The sequence below is a fragment of the Gopherus flavomarginatus genome, chromosome 7, assembly GCF_025201925.1.
Source record: "Gopherus flavomarginatus isolate rGopFla2 chromosome 7, rGopFla2.mat.asm, whole genome shotgun sequence".
NCBI lineage: Eukaryota > Metazoa > Chordata > Testudines > Testudinidae > Gopherus > Gopherus flavomarginatus.
In genome coordinates, this window is record NC_066623.1 from 38,242,257 (window position 1) to 38,264,266 (window position 22,010).

The window sequence follows — 22,010 nt, forward strand, 5'->3', positions numbered from 1 at the left end:
TTTTCCACTTGTATGATGTTCAAACCAATATATCTATACTTAAGTACTTTTCTTTATGTACTCCTATGCTATTTTCCTCTCTAAAATCATTTATCAAACTGTGATACTGGTCTCTGTGCAGCATCTGTGATCTCTGCAAAGGAAGGCGGAAGCGTCTCAAGGGATATTTAAAAAGTAATTGTTTATGTATTTGTCAAGAACTCAATAGCAGCGGAACTATGTGACCTGGATAGAGCTGTCTGCAGAACACTCTGTGGAATCTGAAATGTTACAAGTAATGTATGTCTGCCCTTGCTTCTTCAGTTGTGTTTTCAGACGGTGAGACTCTGAGGTGCGAGTTGCCGGGCTTCTGCGCGAATGTGACATGACAGAGATCAGGGAAACGTTAAAGTAAAATAGACCTACTTAAGGAAATGTAAACTTTGCTTTATTTTCCCCTCAAACCCTTTGCAATGAGAGTAGCCAGCAGTGGCTGCGGTTTCACAGTTGGAGGTACTTGTAGAAAGAGGAAGCAATATTTACTTAAATCCTATGAAATCACCATCATTTACAGCTTCTGGAGTTTATGAACCCATAGCAATCAACACTGATGTGAAAAACCCCTATTACATGCATACCGGTGACATAGTGACAGCTGATGGCATCAACAGGATTTTTGCTGGCAGGAAATCATTGTCCAGGTTGTTAGTATTTGATTAAAATGTAAACGGCCACTTTATTTTATACCGTCTTCAGAACAGCACTTCTCCATTTAATTACCTGGTTCGCATTGCAACGAAAGCTGGCTACCTTGTGACCAAGGTGGTGACTGTAAATGAAGACTGCTCAGAATTCTTGTCTTTCCTACCTTCACTGTCGGACTGAAAATGGTGAAGAGAAATCACAATACCAGTTACGGAGCGAGACTCATTTTAAGCAAAACCTAGATGTCATTCTTAAAGAAAATAGATACTTGCCCCAATCCACTTCTGTGATGCAAAATGTACTGCTGTTGGATGGGTTTTCAGATGCACATATGCAATTTAGTGAGATAACTACGGAAGAAAAATGTGATGGGATCTAGAGTATATACACCTCTACCTCGATATAAGGGAGCCAAAAATCGTACTGCGTTATAGGTGAAACCGCATTATATCGAACTTGCTTTGATTCACGGGAGTGCACAGTCCTGCCCCCCGCCAGCACTGCTTTACTGCGTAATACACAAATTTGTGTTATACCTGGTCCCGTTATATCGAGGTACAGGTGTACTTAGTTATCTCTTTGGCTTCAATTCCGTTGTTTTACTTGTTTCTGCTGTGGCCTGTACTGCCATAAAATATGTAAGATAAGAGGATGAGGAGAAATACATTGACCTGCTTCTTCCAATTGCCACGGGAGACACATTTTTTTCGAATGATTGTTTAGAAGCCAGGACTGGATCCCTTCCCTGCGGTTACCTATATGATGTTTGCTTAACAAGTAGGTCCATCAGTAGCAAGGGAACCATAGGACCTAGAGATTTCCAGGATATCGCTAATCTCGTGGACGAAAGAGAAGCTATAGGACAGGGGATCGACTTGTAGTAACTTCTTTACTGAGTTAGCTCTGAACAATAAAAGTATTGGGGTGTGAGAGAAGAAACTGTGGTGTGGATGGATCACAATTCAATTGACTATTATATAATTTTGCATCTCTCATTCTCCTCCAATCGGTAATAATCTACCTTAATATTCCACAGTGTTTACTGTGAAATGTTATAACCACAATTTGTATTTAATAGAGAAATCTTTGCTATGCAGTTAGTAACTGCACATAGGGCAAGTTTAAAATGTAAACATGGGATGTCTTATTTTCGCTGAACCACAAGGTGGCAATATTAGCAAAGACGGTGCTGAAAATGTAGTTTATTGGACTCCATCGGCACACAGTGGAAGCTGCACTCGGACATCGGAATCCAGACGGCAACGGGTCTGCGCCGGGAACGGGTGGCAAAGGATTGCAGGGAAAGGGAGGCTGAATAATTACAAATAAAGTCAATATTTGCCGACAAATCATTTTCCCCTAGCACAACATATGAATGGCCGCAGCAGCTTTGCAGAGAGGCCTGTGTTTTCAGATCTGACCCGGGAATGGCTGGCGGAATGGAGAATCGCTCCAGGAAAAGGCAAGTTCTGTCTTTCTTTCTGTGTCTGTGTGTGGCCCTGGGCGCGTGTGAGACGATCCGCTATTCTGTGCCCGAAGAGAAGAAAAGCGGGTCCCTAGTTGCTAATATTGCAAAGGATTTGAAACTGGATGTAGGGAAATTGTCTGGTCGCAGTGCCCGGCTGATTTCTAAAAGCAGCAAGCAATATTTTGAGCTGAACACAAGCTCCGGGGATGTGATAATAAAGGAGAAAATAGATCGTGAGGATCTGTGCGGACAGAGGGACCCGTGTTTTCTGCAATTCGAAATTGTGTTGGAAAATCCATTGCAGCTGTACCGAATAGAGGTGCAGATAGATGATGTGAACGACAATTCCCCCAAATTCTCTAAAAATGAATTCGTTTTAAAAATACCTGAACCGTTCCCCGTAAATAGCCGCTTCCCCTTGGAAAGGGCCCAAGATTCAGACATAGGAACAAACGGTATCCAGAGTTACGCAATCAGCTCCAATGAGCACTTCAGCCTGGATGTGCTTTCCCGGGGGGACGGCAGTAAATTCGCGGAGCTGGTATTAGAGAAACAATTAGATCGGGAGGAGCAGGCGCAGTTGATGCTGATTCTCACAGCCGCCGATGGGGGCCTGCCACAGAGAACCGGCACAGCCCGAGTACGCGTTAATGTGTTGGACAGCAACGATAACTTCCCGCAGTTTAGTCAGTCGGTGTACAAGGTGCAGTTAATGGAAAATAGTCCTAAAGGTACTTTGGTCACTAAGGTTGAAGCCAGTGATTTGGATCAAGGTTCAAATGCAGAAATCACCTATTCATTCGGGCAGGTCCCTGACAGAGTCCTCAAGTTATTTCAGCTAAATCCGTTCACTGGCGAAATCACTGTTTTGGGGATAATTGATTTTGAGGACGCAGCATTGTATGAAATAGAAATTCAGGCCACAGATGGCGGGGGTTTATATGCGCACTGCAAAGTCGTGGTGGAAATCGAGGATATGAATGACAACGCCCCGGAGGTGACGCTGACATCCCTCACCAGCACCATACCCGAGGACTCGTCCCCTGAGACAGTGGTGGCCCTGTTCAGTGTGAGCGACCGAGATTCCGGGGACAATGGCAGAACGCTCTGCTCCATTCAGAACAATGTCCCATTTGCTTTAAAATCGACTCTGAAGAATTATTACGAGCTTGTTACACAAAAGCCCCTGGACCGAGAGAAAGTGCCTGAGTATAACATAACCATCACAGCCACAGACCGGGGCACTCCGAGGCTCACCTCCGTTAGGGTCATCCGAGTTCAGCTATCGGATATTAATGACAACCCCCCTGTATTTAATGAAAGTTCATACGTCATGTACCTGAAGGAGAACAACCCCCCGGGCCTGTTGATTGGAACTGTCCGTGCTGCTGACCTAGACACAGAGCAGAATGCCAAAGTGACGTATTCGGCATTGCCTGGCAACATCGGTGACCTACCCTTCTCCTCCTCCATCTCCATAAACTCCGAGAACGGGCAGGTGTACGCGCTGCAGTCTCTGGATTATGAGCAAAGGAGGGATTTCCAGGTTACAGTGAGAGCTGCAGATGGCGGGTCCCCGTCACTGAGCTCTGAAGTCATTGTCCGAGTTGTGATAATTGACGAAAATGACAACGCCCCCTTCATTTTATACCCTCTGCAGAACAGCAGCGCCCCAGCTAGTGACCTGGTTCCCAGATCGGCGGAGGCGGGTTACCTGGTGACGAAGGTGGTGGCTGTGGATGGAGATTCCGGTCAGAATTCTTGGCTTTCCTACCAGCTGCTCAAGGCCACAGACCCAAGTCTCTTCGCTGTGGGGCTCCAAACCGGGGAAGTAAAAACCAGCCGGCCTATAGCGAGCCCGGACTCTGTGAAACAGAAACTTGTCGTCCTGGTTAGAGATAACGGAGAGCCGGCCAGATCCACCACCTCGACGCTTAATGTTCTTCTGGTGGATGGGTTTTCAGACGCCTACATGCAGTTACTGGATGTACCACAAGAGGAGGAGCAGCAGGACACGTTAACGCTGTATCTAGTCATTTCTTTGTCTTTCATTTCATTCCTTTTTCTGGTTTCTGTGGTAACGATTATCTCGATCCGGCTGTACAAAACGAGGCAGTGCCGAGATAAATATGTTCCATCGTCTAGGAACTTTTATAGTGACCGCAACTTCCCTACAAATCCTGCGGAGACGAGCAGCACTGGGACTCTGCCTCAATCTTATTGTTATGAGGTTTACTTGACAAATGGATCAGGTACCAGCGAGTTTAAATTTCTCAGGCCTCTGGTACCTTGTCTACCCGTTGACCCCAGCGTTGCAGAAGGGTCCATTCTTGATTCTCAGATTAACTCTCAGCTAAAGGAGGAGAAAGAATCGGTGAGCGAAATGAGTGCTTATTTCATTCCATTTCCATCAATACCTTACTTGAATATTTTTGTTTCTACTGCTATGAAAATTACTTATATATTTCCAGAAATGTCTAGAGATGTTTTTCTTAGGGAGCCTTTTCTGTAGTTGATTCATTTTTTTCCACTTGTATGATGTTCAGGCTAAGATATTTATACTTAATTTCTTTTTATAGACTCATAGACTCTAGGACTGGAAGGGACCTCGAGAGTTCATCGAGTCCAGTCCCCTGCCCTCATGGCAGGACCAACTACTGTCTAGACCATCCCTAATAGATATTTATCTAACCTACTCTTAAATATCTCCAGAGATGGAGATACCACAACTTCCCTAGGCAATCTATTCCAGTGTTTAACTACCCTGACAGTTAGGAACTTTTTCCTAATGTCCAACCTAAATCTCCCTTGCTGCAGTTTAAGTCCATTGCTTCTTGTTCTATCATTGGAGGCTAAGGTGAACAAGTTTTCTCCCTCCTCCTGATGACACCCTTTTAGATACCAGTTATGTTCTTTTCCTCTCTAAAAGTCTATTCATCAGAATGTGATATTGGTCTCTGTGCAGACTCTCTGAGCTCTACAAAGAAAGATTGAAGGTTGACAAAGGAAAATTAAAAAAGTAGTTGTTTATGTATTTATCAAGAACTCAATAATAGCAGAACTATGTAACCTAGAATTATTTTCTGCATGAGGCTCTATGGAATTTGAAATTTTACAGAGAATCTGAGCTTGACCTTGCTTCTTCAGTAGTATTTTCCAAGGTAATCTATATGACGTGCGAGTTGTTAGGTTACTGCATGAAGGTGAAATGACAGAGATCAGGGAAATGTTAAAGTAAAACAGAAGTATCTAAGGGAGGAATTTCCCAACCCCTCCCCTGAATTTCCACATCATCCCCCTCCACAGTGCTCATTATTTACATGTGGTGTTGCCAATTTAGTCCTTGGTTGGAAATTTGAATTTAAACATTAATACACACTTTAAAAGTATATAAAATATATGATAAAGTACTTGTACCTGAAAAAGCATAAAAGGTTTGAAAAGTATGAAGAAGGACCAGCTTCCTCACACAGCTATTGTTTTTTTATGACAGTTTTGGTGCCTTTGTTTCAGTGATGTTGACAAACCTAATGATTTGAAATTATAATTTGTAAGTAAGGTCTGAATGAGTTCTCCTCTGACAGCTAGTGATGAGCCGGTAGGGTGACCAGGGAACCCAATAAAATCCTGGATGGTTGTCCCGCGTCCTGACTGATCTTTGGTCGGGACACAATTTGTCCCGATATTTCACTCCGCCGGCACACCGGCAGCACAGTTTTGCTCCTCCGCCAACAGCGCTTGCCTTTTTTCTCTTTTCCACCTGCGGATCCTCCCCGGCTCATCCATGTGTCCCAATATTTTCTTCATCTCATCTGCTCACCCTGTTAGCCAGGCTGTGGAGGGTGGAAGGCATCAAGGCAAGACTGTATTTATATGAACACACCTCTTCTGCTTCGGTATCCACCAGACAAGCTGTGTGCCAAAGTGATCAGATTTGGCTGGTGTTGGGTTAGCAATCACTTTTAATGAATGTGGGGCTAATGAAATGTTATCTTTATTGTATGAGTAAAGGGCAGTACAACTGTTCTTGACCTGTCCTGAGGAGTGTGACCTAAGTGCTTAATTTGTGCCAGGGCTGAGTCCCAGCACATGTAGTCTTGGCAGTTCATAGCTCTGGGACCTATGGACTTGCCACATCAGTTATGAAAGTAAAAAACTTGCTTGAACACTGATGCATCTTTCATTACAAATTAAGCACTGGTCACACCCTCAACTGAACTGCATTCACTGAGCAGAGAGTGTGGATGCCAGATGGGTACGTCTACACTACGGGATTATTCCGATTTTACATAAACCTGTTTTATAAAACAGATTGTATAAAGTCGAGTGCACGCGGCCACACTAAGCACATTAATTTGATGGTGTGCGTCCATGGTCCGAGGCTAGCGCCGATTTCTGGAGCGTTGCACTGTGGGTAGCTATCCCGTAGCTATCCCCTAGTTCCCACGGTCTCCCCCACCCCTTGGAATTCTGGGTTGAGAGCCCAGTGCCTGATGGGGCAAAAATCATTGTCGCGGGTGGTTCTGGGTACAGTCTCACCCCGCCCTTCGTGAAAGCAGCAGACAACCATTTCGCGCCTTTTTTCCTGGGTGAACTGTGCAAACGCCATAACACAGCAAGCATGGACCCTGCTCAGATCAATACTGCAATAGTGGACGTTGTAAACACCTCGTGCATTCTCGTGCAGTCTATGCTGAACCGGGACCTGCAAAGCCAGGCGAGGAGGAGGCGGTGGCTACAGCAGCGCGGCGACGAGAGTGATGAGGACATGGACACAGAATTATCTCAAACCGCGGGCCCCTGCACTTTGGAGATCCTGCTGGTAATGGGGCAGGTTCTAGCCATTGAACGCCGATTTTGGGCCCTGGAAACAAACACAGACTGGTGGGACCGCATAGTTTTGCAGGTGTGGGACGATTCCCAGTGGCTGCGAAACTTCTGCATGTGTAAGGGCACTTTCATGGAACTTTGTGACTGCTTTCACCTGCCCTGAAGTGCCATAATACCAAGATGAGAGCAGCCCTCACAGTGGAGAAGCAAGTGGCAGTAGCCCTCTGGAAGCTTGCAATGCCAGACAGCTACCGGTCAGTCGGGAATCAATTTGGAGTGGGAAAATCTACTGTGGGGGCTGCTGTGATGCAAGTAGCCAAAGCAATCATTAAGCTGCTGCTACGAAAGGTTGTGACTCTGGGAAACATGTGGGGGGGGGGGCAATAGATGGAACCCATATCCCTATCTTGGCACCGGAGCCCCAGAGCACCCACTACATAAACCACAAGGGGTACTTTTCCATGGTGCTGCAAGCACTGGTGGATCACAAGGGACGTTTCACCAACATCCACGTGGGATGGCCAGGAAGGGTTCATGACGCTCACGTCTTCAGAAGCACTGCTCTGTTTAAACTGCTGCAGCAAGGGAATTACTTCCCAGACCAGAAAATAACAGTTGGGGATGTTGAAATGCCTGTAGTTATCCTGGGGGCCCACCCTACCCCTTGATGCCATGGCTCATGAAGCCATACACAGGCAGCCTGGACAGTGGTCAGGAGCTGTTCAATTACAGGCTGAGCAAGTGCAGGATGGTGGTAGAATGTGCATTTGGCCGTTTAAAGGCGCGCTGGCGCACATTACTGACTCGCTCAGACCTCAGCCAAACCAATGTCCCCTTTGTTATTGCTGCTTGCTGTGTGCTCCACAATCTCTGTGAGAGTAAGGGGGAGACCTTCATGGCAGGGTGGGAGGCTGAGGCAAATCACCTGGCCGCTGATTACGTGCAGCCAGACACCAGGACGATTAGAAGAGCACACCAGGAAGCGGTGCGCATCAGAGAAGCTTTGAAAACGAGTTTCATCACGGGCCAGGGTACGGTGTGACTGCTGTGTTTGTTTCCCCTTCATGAACGCCCCCCCTTTATTGACTCCTTCCCTGAAAGCAACCCACCCTCTCCCTTCGATTACAGCTTGCTTAATTAAATAAAGTCACTTTTGTTTAAAAATCATGTATTCTTTATTAAAAGTCATTCCCTGTAAGCAACCCACCCTCCCCCTTCGATTACAGCTTGCTTAAGGAAATAAAGTCTCTATCATTTAAAAATCATGTATTCATTATTAAAAAGTAATTATAAAAAGAGGCAGAGAACTGACAAGGTATCCCGGGTGTGGTTTGGGAGGAGCATAGGAGAGAAGGAAAAGACCATTAAATACATTTCAGTGTAATGACAGCCTTTTGGTTGGACTGTCCACTTGGGTGGAGTGGGTGGGTGCACGAAGCCTTCCCCCACGCGTTCTTACACATCTGGGTGAGGAAGATATGGAACCTGGTGAGTGGTGAGGGTGATTACACAGGGGCTGCAGCGGCACTCTGTGACCCCGCTGCTCTTCCTGAAGATCCACCAGACGTCGGAGGATATCAGTTTGATCATGCAGCCGCTCCAGCGTTGCATCCTGCCACCGCTGGTCTTCCTGCCTACACCTCTGATCTTCCTGCTGCCACCTCTCATCTCGAGCGTCTCTCCTATCCTCACGTTCGTCCCTCCTATCCTCACGTTGGTCCCTCCTGTCCTCATGTTCACTGGCATCTTTCCTGTACTTTGCTACCACATCCTTCCAGTCATTCAGATAAGCTCTTTCATTGCGGGTTACTTCCATGATTTCCAAGAACATTTTGTCTCGCATCTTCTTTTTTCTCCGCCTTATCTGAGAGAGCCTTTGGGATGGAGTAGGGAGGCTTGGAAAATGTGCAGCTGCATGAGGGAGGGAAAAAAGGGAGAGAAGTATTTAAAAAGATACATTTTACAGAACAAGGGTTAAATTCTTTCACAGTGAACAACACTATTCACCTTACATAGCACATGTGATTTCACTACAAGGTCGCATTTTGCATCTTAATATTGAGTGCCTGCAGCTCTGGTGTTACAGATCTCACAGATGCAGGTCCGGGCATCAGAATTCAGCTTGCATGCGGCCATAGTAAGCCATTGTCTTTCGACTTCTCCAGCCTTCATATACACAGTGCCCTCTGATGCTTCTTCCTGTTAACATGCAGCAGCAGAAGCCAACCCTCCCATCCAATTCTCTAGGATGATTGCTTTACCCCTCCTCCCACCGCTTGGCTGGTATCAAGGAAGATCACTGCTAATCACCCCCCTTTCCACCTCCCACTGTGTGGCTGGTAGCTGGGACGATTCCTGGTAGCCAAACGCAAAAAAGCTTAGCGCTATCCTTCGTCCCCTCCCCCCGCTTGGCTACGTGCAAGGAAGGATTTCTTTTAAGCAACAGCCCAGTAGGAAAATGGCCATCTCTGTCCCCTTAATTAAATTCCTGAATTTCAACCAGGTTACCATGAACTATATCACTCTGCTGAGGATAACAGAGCGAGATGAAGATCAGATGTTTCTTGAATGCCAGCAATCACCGGGACCAAACACAGCTATGCTTTGTCATTCAATGATACCCGATTATTTTCTACATGCATGGCATGGTAAAGTGTCCTACCATGGTGAACGGAACAAGGCTGCCTTGCCCAGAAACCTTCTGCAAAGGCTTTTGGAGTACCTCCAGGAGCACTTCATGGAGATGTCCCTGGAGGATTTCCTCTCCATCCCCAGACATGTTAACAAACTTTTCCAGTAACTTTACTGGCCGCGAATGCATCCCAAGCCCTCATGGCAAATCAATCATTAAAAAGCGCTTGCTTTTAAACCATGTTTTATATTTACAAAGGTACACTCACCAGAGGTCGCTTCCATGGCTTCACTATCTGGGCTAGTGGCTTGGGAGGGCTGGGAGGGTAATTCTGTCTGAGTCACAAAAAGCTCCTGGCTGTTGGGGCTAACGAAGTGCTGTGTGCTCGCTGCAAGGTCGTCCTCCTCTTCCTCCACCTCCTCCTCATCTTCCCCCTCTGCAGAATCCTCAGCCATGGTTGAGATTACAACTACCACCTCAGAATCCACGGACAGGTGTGGGGTAGTGGTGGCGCAGCCCCCTAAAATTGCATGCAGCTCAGCGTAGAAGCGGCATGTTTTCGGCCCTGACCCGGACCTTCCGTTTGCTGCTTTGGTTTTCTTGTAGGCTTGTCTGAGCTCCTTAACTTTCACTCTGCACTGCACTGAGTCCCTGGTGTGGCCTTTGATAGCCTTGGAAATTTTTTCAAATATTTTTTCATTTTGTCTTTTGGAACGGAGTTCTGTTAGCACTGAATCCTCTCCCCATATAGCCATCAGATCCAGTACCTCCCGTGCGGTCCATGCTGGAGCTCTTTTTCGATTCTCAGGAGACTGCATTGCTACCTGTGCTGATGAGCTCTGCGTGGTCACCTGTGCTGATCACAGCTCCACGCTGACCAAACAGGAAATGAAATTCAAAAGTTTACGGGGCTTTTCCTGTATACCTGGCCAGTGCATCCGAGTTCAGACTGCTGTCCAGAGCGGTCACAATGGTGCACGGTGGGATACCGCCCGGAGGCCAATACCATTGATTTGCGGCCACACTAACCCTAATCCGATATGGTAATACCGATTTTAGCGCTACTCCTCTCATCGGGGAGGAGTATAGAAACCGATTTAAAGAGCCCTTTATATCGATATGAAGGGCGTCATAGTGTGGACGAGTACAGCGTTAAATCGGTTTAACGCTGCTAAAATTGGTTTAAATGCGTAGTGTAGACCAGGCCTCCGTGGAGAAAGGGAGGGGACAGGAGTTTTACTTGGTTGTGTGGGCTGTGCCTAAGAGTCACAGCATTATTTGACCTACCCCTTCCCCTGTTTAAAGATAGAGGTTTTTAGGCTACATGGAGAGTCTTTTTTGTGTGTGTGTGTGTGTGTGTTTTTAAGTGACCACTAGAGCTGAAATCACTGATAATCAGGTGCAAGTGCTCAAACCTGCTGTGGGAGAGTGTTTCCCTGGAAGAGACATCTCAGCCTGTACTAGCAGTGAGGTTCCCTTACTGAGAGATGAAATCACTGAGAGCTGAGTGGAATCTCAGGAGACCGATTTGCAGAGGTCACAGTGCCAGGTGGCAGCAGAAGGTGACAGCACAGGGCCATCAGCGACAGATCAGTGAACTGAATGGTGGCACGATGCACAACAGTTGCCATAGTGAGTGACCTGAGTGGTGAGTGGCTGAAGGAACGACTAGGGTGACCAGATGTCTTGATTTTATAGGGTCAGTCCTGATATTTGGGGCTTTGTCTTATATAGGTGCCTATTATCCCCTATCCCCATCCTAATTTTTCACACCTGCTTTCTGGTAACCTTAGGAATGAGCAAGGTGCCTTCTCTCCCCTACCACCCAGAGTGGAGGTGAACTCATGCAAAAGCACCTCTGAACTCTGGGTCTTCTATGACCAAGTACAACTATGAGTGGGGTCAATGGAGGGAGAAAGGAGGAGTACTGTTAAAAGAACATTTGTTTGTTTTAAGCAACAAAGAGTCCTGTGGCACCTTATAGACTAACAGACATATAGGAGCATAAGCTTTACTGGGTAAATACCCACTTCGGCCTTGGCTATACTGGCACTTTACAGTGCTGCAAGTTTCTCGCTCAGGGGTGTGAAAAAAACATACCCCATAACTCAGCAATTTACAGCGCTGCAAAGTGCCAGTGTAAACAGTGCCCCAGCGCTGGGAGCGCGGCTCCCAGTGCTGCAAGCTAATCCCCACGGGGAGGTAGAGTACGTGCAGAGCTGGGAGAGCTCTCTCCCAGTGCTGACGCTGCGACCACACTCGCACTTCAAAGTGCTGCCGTGGGAGCGCTCCCGTGGCAGCGCTTTGGAGTTTTGAGTGTAGCCAAGTCAGTCAGACACACGGGTATTCACTCACGGCAGCTTATCCTCCTATATGTTAGTCTATAAGGTGCCACAGGACTCTTTGTTGCTTTTTACAGATCCAGACTAACACGGTTACCCCTGTGATCCTTGTTTGTTTTAGTAACTTTGTGCCACAATGCTAGGTTTGTGACTGGGAAACTTACACATTTCATGCTAGGCCAAGGTTTTTAAAATGTATTATTTTCCAATGTTGTTATCTCACATCGTTGCTATCTCGAGAGGTCCTTATCTTAGGGAGTTTCTGTACTAAACATTTTTATTATTATACATTATTTTTTTACATAAGAACATAAAAACAGTCATACTGTGTTGGACCAATACTCCATCTAGCCCAGTATCCTGTCTTCCAACTGTGGTCAATGCCAGGTGCTTCAGAGGGAATGAACAGAACAGGAAATCATTGAGTGATTCATCTCCTGTCTCCCACTCCCAGCTTCTGGCAAACAGAGGGTAGGGACATGCACAACATAGTATTGCATCCCTTCCCATCCTGGCTAATAGCTATTGGTGGACCTATCCTCCATAAACTTATCTAGGTTTTTTTTTTCAACCCTGTTCTAATTTTGGCCTTCACAGCATCCCCTGGCAAAATGTTTTACAGGTTGACACTGCTTTGTGTGAAGTACTTCCTTGTGTTTTAAACCTGCTGCCTCTTCATTTCATTGCATGACCCCTAGTTCTTGTATTATGTGAAAGACAAAATAACATTTCCTTATTCGCTTTTTCTACACGAGTCAAGAATTTATAAACCTCTATTATACCCCTCTTAGGCATCTCTTTCCAACCTTAAAAATCCCAGTCTTTTAAATGTTTCTTCATATAGAATCTGTTCCTTACCCCTAATTATTTTTGTTGCCCTTCTCTGTACCTTTTCCCATTCCAATATATCTTTTTTGAGATGGGGGCAGTATTCAAGATGTGGATGTACCACCGATTTATGTAGTGAAAGTGTAGCAGCTTGGTTTGCGAGACCAATCAGCAAAGCCAGTGCTGACAAAACTACGTGAAAAGGATGCAAAACACCAAGCCTGTGGACTACATCAACGTGCAGAAAGTCTTATAAGCCAGTCAGCGTCAAAGCCAATTTTATGAATAGCCAGCAGTGGCTGCGGTTTTGATGAGGGGGGTACTTATAGAAGGAAGAGGCAATGTTTACTGCTATTCTATAAAATAAACATCATTTATAGCTTCTGGAGTCTATGAATCCGTAGCAATCAATACAGATATGAAAGACTCCTATTATATGCATACATAAGAGTGGCCATACTGTGTCAGACCAAAGATCCATCGAGCTTAGTATCCTGTCTTCCATCAGTGGTCAATGCCGGTGCTCCAGAGGGAATGAACAGAACAGGTAATCATCCAGTGATCCGTCCCCCTCACTCATTCACAGCTTCTGGCAAACAGAGGTTGAGGACAACATCCATGCTCATCCTAGCTAATAGCCATGAACCTATCCTCCGTGAACTTATCTAGTTCTTTTTTTTTAAGCTGTTCTGCTATTGGCCTTCGCAACATCCTCTAGCAAAGAGTTCCACAGGTTGACTGTGTGTTGTGTGAAGAATTTCAAGTAATTCTTCCTTTTGCTTGTTTTAAACCTGCTGCCTATTAATTTCATTTGGTGCCTGCATTTCTTGTGTTATGAGAAGTACTAAATAACACCTCCTTATTTGTTTTTTTCACACCATTCATGATATTATAGACCTCAGTCATATCCCCTCCCCTTTATTAGTCTTTTTCCCAAGGTGAAAAGTCCCAGTCTTGCTATCTTCCCTCTGATCTAGTGATTGGCAGCTGAGGGCATCAGTAGGATATTTACTGGGCAGCAAGTAATTGTTCAAGTAATTTGATTAAAATGACAGTGCCCCTTCATTTTGTGCCTTCTTCAGAACAGCACCTCCCCCGTTTAATGACATGGCTCGCAGAGTGAGGAAGGTAAATTAGTGGCTCTAGACTGAGATTCTGGTCAGAATTCTTGTCTTTCCGACCAACTGCTGAAGGCCGCTGATGCAGATTTATTCACTGTCGGACTCCAAAATGCGGAAGAGAAACCACGATCCCATTTACAGAGCGTGAGTCCTTTACACAAAAGCTAAATATTATTAAAGACAATGGACACCTCCCCAATCCGCTGCTGCGATGCTAATGATACTGGTAGTGGAGGATTTTGAGATGCAGATATGCAATCCAGTGACATAACTACGGAAGAGGAATGTGATGGAATATTAAATATATACGTTACTTCTCTATGACTTCAATTTAATTTTTTTCTTGTTTCTGTTATGGCCCGTATTGCCATAAAATATATATGATACAAAAATCAGGAGAAAGATACGTTTGCTTCTTCCAATTGCTATGGGAGACTCATTTTGTCGAATAATTGTGTAGCTGCAAGGAGGAGATCCCTTCCCCGCAATTACCTAGATGATGTGTGTTTAACCACTGGGTCAATCCTAGATTTACTCTAGAACGTCGAAACAGAAAAGGGAATAATAGATTTAGGGATTGCCAAATTATTGTAACTTCGTAGACGAAGGAGAAGCGATGGGACGTTTGATAGACTTGCAGTAACTTGTTTACTTAGTTAGCTGTGAAGAATAAAAGTATTGATTGGCATGTGAGAAAAGAAACGGTGGTGAGGAAGGATCACAATTCAATTTGCTATTATATTATTTTGCAATTCTCTATCTCCTCTAATCGGTAATAATCTGCCTTAATATTTCACAGTTTTCACTGTGAAATGTTATAACCACAATTTGTACTTAATAGAGAAATCTTTGCTATGCAGTTAATAACTGCACATAGGGTAAGTTTAAAATGTAAACATGGGATGTCTTATTTTAAGGGTAAGTTTAAAATGTAAACATGGGATGTCTTATTTTAGCTGAACCACAAGGTGGCGATATTAGCAAAGACGGTGCTGAAAATGTAGCTTATTGGACTCAGTCGACACACAGTGGATGCTGCAGTCAGACGTCGGAATCCAGAGAGCAACGGGTCTGCGCCGGGAACGGGTGACAAAGGATTACAGGGAAAGGGCGGCTGGAATAATTACAAATAAAGTTAACATTGGCGGACAAATCGTTTTCCCTCTAGCACAACATATGAATGGCTGCAGCAGCTTTGCAGAGAGGCCTGTGTTTCAGATCTGACCCGGGAATGGCTGGCGGAATGGAGAATCGCTCCAGGAAAAGGCAAGTTCTGTCTTTCTTTCTGTGTTTGTGTGTGTCCCTGGGCGCGTGTGAGACGATCCGCTATTCTATGCCAGAGGAGAAGAAAAGCGGGTCCCTAGTTGCTAATATTGCAAAGGATTTGAAACTGGATGTGGGGAAATTGTCTGGTCGCAGTGCCCGGCTGATTTCTAAAAGCAGCAAGCAATATTTTAAGCTGAACGCAAGCTCCGGGGATGTGATAATAAAGGAGAAAATAGACCGTGAGGATCTCTGCGGACAGAGGGACCCGTGTTTTCTGCAATTCGAAATTGTGTTGGAAAATCCACTGCAGCTGTACAGAATGGAGGTGCAGATAGATGATGTGAATGACAATAACCCTAAATTCTCTAAAAATGAATTCGTTTTTAAAATACCTGAACTGCTCCCCGTAAATAGCCGCTTCCCCTTGGAAAGGGCCCAAGATCCAGATATAGGAACAAACGGCATCCAGAGTTACGCAATCAGCTCCAATGAGCACTTCAGCCTGGACGTGCTTTCTCAGGAGGACGGCAGTAAGTACGCGGAGCTGGTATTAGAGAAACAATTAGATCGAGAGGAACAGGCGCAGTTGATGCTGATTCTCACAGCTGCCGATGGGGGCCTGCCACAGAGAACCGGCACAGCCCGAGTGCGCGTTAATGTGTTGGACAGCAACGATAACTTCCCGCAGTTTAGTCAGTCGGTGTACAAAGTGCAGTTAATGGAAAATAGTCCTAAAGGTACTTTGGTCACTAAGGTTGAAGCCAGTGATTTGGATCAAGGTTCAAATGCAGAAATCACCTATTCATTCGGGCAGGTGCCAGACAAAGTCCTCAAGTTATTTCAGCTAAATCCGTTCACTGGCGAAATCACTGTTTTGGATATAATTGATTTTGAAGACGCAGCAATGTATGAAATAGAAATTCAGGTCATGGATGGCGGGGGATTTACTTCGCACTGCAAAGTCCTGGTGGAAATCAAGGACATGAATGACAACGCTCCGGAAGTGACACTAACATCCCTCACTAGCACCATACCCGAGGACTCGTCCCCTGAGACAGTGGTGGCCCTGTTCAGTGTGAGCGACCGAGACTCCGGGGACAATGGCAGAACGCTCTGCTCCATTCAGGACAATGTCCCATTTGCTTTAAAATCGACTCTGAAGAATTATTACGAGCTTGTTACACAAAAGCCCCTGGACCGAGAGAAAGTGCCTGAGTATAACATAACCATCACAGCCACAGACCGGGGCACTCCGAGGCTCACCTCCGTGAGTGTCATCCGAGTTCAGCTATCGGATATTAATGACAACCCCCCTGTATTTAATGAAAGTTCATACGTCATGTACCTGAAGGAGAACAACCCCCCGGGCCTGTTGATTGGAACTGTCCGTGCTGCTGACCTAGACACAGAGCAGAATGCCAAAGTGACGTATTCAGCATTGCCTGGCAACATCGGTGACCTCCCCTTCTCCTCCTCCATCTCCATAAACTCCGAGAACGGGAAGGTGTACGCGCTGCAGTCTCTGGATTATGAGCAAAGGAGGGATTTCCAAGTCACAGTGAGAGCTGCAGATGGCGGGTCCCCGTCACTGAGCTCTGAAGTCATTGTCCGAGTTGTGATAATTGACGAAAATGACAACGCCCCCTTCATTTTATACCCTCTGCAGAACAGCAGCGCCCCAGCTAGTGACCTGGTTCCCAGATCGGCGGAGGCGGGTTACCTGGTGACGAAGGTGGTGGCTGTGGATGGAGATTCCGGTCAGAATTCTTGGCTTTCCTACAAGCTGCTCAAGGCCACAGACCCAAGTCTCTTCGCTGTGGGGCTCCAAACCGGGGAAGTAAAAACCAGCCGGCCTATAACGAGCCCGGACTCTGTGAAACAGAAACTTATCGTCCTGGTTAAAGACAATGGGGAGCCGGCCAGATCCACCACCTCGACGCTTAATGTGCTTCTGGTGGATGGGTTTTCAGACGCCTACATGCAGTTACTGGATGTACCACAAGAGGAGGAGCAGCAGGACACGTTAACCCTGTATCTAGTCATTTCTTTATCTTTCATTTCATTCCTTTTTCTGGTGTCTGTGGTAACAATTGTCACCATCCGGCTGTACAAGACAAGGCAGTGCCGAGATCAGTATGTTCCATCGTCCAGGAACTTTTATAGTGACCGCAATTTCCCCACAAATCCTGCGGAGACGAGCGGCACTGGGACTCTGCCTCAATCTTATTGTTATGAGGTTTGCTTGACAACTGGGTCTGGTACCAGCGAATTTAAATTTCTCCGGCCGCTGGTGCCATCTCTACGTGCTGACCCCGTCGCTGCAGGAGGGTCCATTTTTGACTCTCAGATTAACTCTCAGCTAAAGGAGGAGAAAGAATCGGTGAGAGAGGTGAGTGCTTATTTCACTCTATTTGCATCAATACCTTGCTTGAATATGTTTGTTTCTACTCCTATGAAAATTACTTATATTATTTCCATAAATGTGTAGAGATGTTTCTTCCTAGGAGCCTCTTCTGTAGTTGATTCATTTTGTACCCCTTGTATGATATTCAGGCTAAGATATTTGTTCTTAATTCCTTTTTATATGTTATGTTCTTTTCCTCTCTAAAAGTCCATTCATCAAAATGTGATATTGGTCTCTGTGCAGACTCTCTGAGCTCTACAGAAAAAAGATTGAAAGTTGTCAATTGAACATTAAAAATGTAATTGTTTATGTATTTATCAAGAACTCAAGAATAGCAGAATTATGTAACCTAGAATTATTTTCTGCGTGGGGCTCTATGGAATTTGAAATTTTACAGAGAATCTGATCTTGACCTTGCCTCTTCAGTAGTATTTTCCGAGGTAATCTATATGAGTTGCGAGTTGTAGGGTTATTACGTGAAGGTGAAATGACAGAGATTAGGGAAAAGTTAAAGCAAAATAGAAGTACCTAAGGGAGGGATTTCCCAGCTCCTCCCCTGAATTTCCCCATCATCCCCCTCCACAGTGGTCTTTATTTACATGTGGTGTTGCCAATGTAGTCCTTGGTTGGAAATTTGAATAGAACCAATACACACTTTAAAAGCAGATAAAGCAGATGCCAAAATACTTGTACATGAAAAAGCATAAAAGGTGTGAAAAGTATGGAGAAAGACCAGTTTCCTCACACAGCTGTTGTTTTTTATGACAGATTTGGTACCTTTGTTTAAGTGATGTTAGCCAACCTAATAATTTGAAATTATAATTTGTAAGTAAGGTCTGAATGAGTTCTCCTCTGACAGCTAGTGATGAGCCGGGCTGTGGAGAGGGGAAGACATCAGGGCCAGACTGTATTTATATGAACACGCCTCTTCTGCCTCGGTGTCCAGCAAACAAGCTGTGTTGCCAAAGTGGTTAGATTTGGCTGGGATTGGATTAGCAATCACTATTAATGAATGTGGGGCTAATGAAATTTTATCTTTATTGTATGAGTAATGGGCAGCACAAGTGTATTTAACCTGTCCTGAGAAGGGTGATCTAAATGTTTAATTTGTGCCAGGGCTGTGCACATGTAGTCTTGGAAGTTCACAGCTCTGGGACCTATGGACTTGCCACATCAGTTATGAAAGTAAAAAACTTACTTGAGCAAAATTAAGCACTGGTCACACCCTCAATTGAACTGCACTCCCTAAGCAGAGAGTGTGGATGCAGTGGAGAGAGAAAGAGATAGGGGCAGGCATTTTGCTTGTTGGTAGTGTGGGCTCTGCCTAAGAGTCACAGCACTATTTTACCTGCTCCTTCCCCTGTTTAGAGATAAAGCTTTTTAGGCTACATGGAGAGTCTTTTGTGTGTGTGTGTGTGTGTGTGTGTGTGTGTGTGTGTGTGTGTGTGTGTGTGTGTGTGTGTGTTTTAAGTGACCACTAGAGCTGAAATCACTGATAATCAGGTCTAAGTGCTCAAACCTGCTGTGGCAGAGTATTTCCATGGAAGAGATATCTCAGTCTGTACTAGCAGTGAGGTTCCCTTACTGAGAGATGAAATCACTGAGAGTTGGGTGGATCTCAGGAGACTGATTTGCAGAGGTCACAGTGCCAGGTGGCAGCAGAAGGTGACAGCACAGGGCTATCAGCAACAGAGCAGTGGATTGAATGGTGGCATGAAGCACAACAGTGGCCGTAGTGAGTGACCTGAATGAGTGATGGGTGGCTGAAGGAAGAATAAGCAAGGTGCCTTCTCTCCCCTACCACTCAGAGTAGGAGGTGAACTCATGCAAAAGCACCTCTGAACTCTGGGTCTCCAATGACCAAGGACAAGAACTTTGAGTGGGGTTCAATAGATGGAGAAAGGAGGGGCACGTTAAAAGAACATTTCTTTGTTTTAGTAACTTTGCTCCAGTATTCTGTCACCCACTCCCAGCTTCTGGCAAACAGAGTCTAGGAACACTAAGAACATGGTATTGCATCACTGCCCATCCTGGCTAATGGCTAAGGTGGACCTATCCTCCATGAACCTATCGAGTTTTTTTTAACCCTGTTCTAATTTTGGCCTTCACAACATCCCCTGGCAAAAAGTTCTACAGGTTGACACTGCATTGTGTGAAGTACTTTCTTTTTTTTTAAATATGCTGCCTATTAATTTCATTGCATTACTCCTAGTTCTTGTATTATGTGAAACAGTAAATAACATTTCCTTATTCACTTTCGCCACACCAGTCACGCTTTTATAGACCTCTATCATAGCCCCTCTTAGGCATCTCTTCTCCAACCTTAAAAATCCCAGTCTTTTAAATCTATCCTCATATAGAATCAGTTCCTTATCCCTAATCATTTTGGTTGCCCTTCCCTGTACCTTTTCCAATTCCAATATATCTTTTTTGAGATGGGGGCAGCCAAAACTGCATGCAGCATTCAAGATGTGGATGTACCATGGACTTATGTAATGAAAGTGTAGCAGCTTGGTTTGCAAGACCACTCAGCAAAGCCAATGCTGACAAAACTTTGTGAAAAGGCTGCAAAACACCAAGCCTCTGGACTGTATCGATGTGCAGAAAGTCTTATAAGCCAGTCACTATGAAAGCCATTTAGAAAATGAGGCTGTTAAGTATGCTGGAGACACAACACAGTTTATATGAACAAACAGAGCTGTCGCATCTTGCTTTCTATTTAAGCAAGAGATACCACATGCTATAAAGTGGAGGCCAATGTTAAGTGCATTGTCACTTGTTAATCCTGAAGTGGACACTGGATCCAAACAAAACCAGCAAATGCTCACTATCTTTCACAAGGAACTCAACTGACTAACTAGAAGCATGTGGTGTAACAATGAAAGACTCAGTCATTGAAAAAGTGAAGAACTCTCACCACATTCAAAAACAGAACATCAACAGAGCTGTGCAAAATTACGAGAAACCAGGAAGGATGTTGATATGTAAGGCTTCACAATAGGCTTGAGGAGCCAACTTTAATTTGTATGATTTTAAACCATGAGTAAAATCTAATAAAATGGTTGTGAAACATTTTTCAGTTTTTATTGTGGGTCCATGCAGCTACCTTTACCCTCCTTGTAGAACTTAACCTGTAAATTTGATTTTCTCCCTCGGACCTTTCAGTTACTGGGGAAAACACTGATCTAAGGAAAATGTAAACTTCAACTTATTTGTCCATCAAACCCTTTGCAATATGAGCAGGCAGCAGTGGCCGCGGTTTTGATGAGGGGGGTACTTATAGAAGGAAGAGGCAATGTTTACTGCTATTCTATAAAATAAACATCATTTACAGCTTCTGGAGTCTATGAATCCATAGCAATCAATACAGATATGAAAGATCCCTATTATATGCATACATAAGAATGGCCATACTGCGTCAGACCAAAGGTCCATGTAGCCCAGTGTCCTGTCTTCCGACAGTGGCCAATGCCGGTGTTCCAGAGGGAATGAACAGAATAGGTAATCATCCAGTGATCCGTCCCCCTCACTCATTCACAGCTTCTGGCAAACAGAGGTTGGGGACACCATGCATACCATTGATGGATCTATCCTCCATGAACTTATCTCGTTTTTTTTTTTTATGCTGTTCTGGTATTAACCTTCACAACATCCTATGGCAAAGAGTTGCACAGGTTGACTGTGCCTTCTGTGAAGAATTTGAAGAAATACTTCCTTTTGCTGCTTTTAAACCTGCTGCCTATTAATTTCATTTGATGCCTGCATTTCTTGTGATATGAGAAGTAGTAAATAACACCTCCTTATTTGTTTTTTTCACACCATTCATGATATTATAGACCTCAGTGATATCCGCCCCTTTATTAGTCTCTTTTCCAAGCTGAAAAGTCTCAGTCTTACTATCACTCCTCTGATCTAGTGATATAGTGGCAACTGATGGCATCAATAGGATTTTTACAGGCAGCAAGTAAATTTCCCAGTAATTTGATTAAAATGACAGTGCCCCTTTCATTTTATGCCTTCTTCAGAACAGCACCTCCAGAGCGAGGAAGGTAAATTGGTGGCTCTAGATTGAGATTCTGGTCAGAATTCTTGTCTTTCCTACCAACTGCTGAAGGCCGCTGATGCAGATTTATTCACTGTCGGACTCCAAAATGCGGAAGAGAAACCACGATCCCATTTACAGAGCGTGAGTCCTTTACGCAAAAGCTAAATATAAATAAAGACAATGAACACCTCCCCAATCCGCTGCTGCAATGCTAATTATACTGGTAGTGGAGGATTTTGAGATGCAGATATGCAATCCAGTGACATAACTACGGAAGAAGAATGTGATGGGATATTAAATATATACGTTACTTCTCTATGACTTCAATTTAATTTTTATTGTTTCTGGTATGGCCCGTATTGCCATAAAATATATATGATACAAAATCAG

The 22,010-nt window shown here is 44.8% G+C and overlaps 1 protein-coding gene and 1 pseudogene across 4 annotated transcripts in view; both read left to right on the forward strand.

Moving 5' to 3' along the window:
- Positions 1-22,010, forward strand: part of LOC127055768 (protocadherin beta-16-like) — a 48,460-nt gene that overhangs the window by 15,924 nt on the left and 10,526 nt on the right. The window contains exon 1 of one of the 4 annotated variants that reach the window (XM_050963100.1): positions 15,086-17,560. The exons of 2 other annotated variants lie outside the window; for them this stretch is intronic. In XM_050963100.1, the coding sequence (XP_050819057.1) occupies positions 15,086-17,560 (2,475 nt within the window). Of the gene's footprint in view, positions 1-15,085; positions 17,561-22,010 lie in introns of those variants that run through there. One more of the 4 variants, XM_050963101.1, reaches the window with a different exon arrangement.
- Positions 2,060-15,038, forward strand: LOC127055909 (protocadherin beta-16-like; annotated as a pseudogene).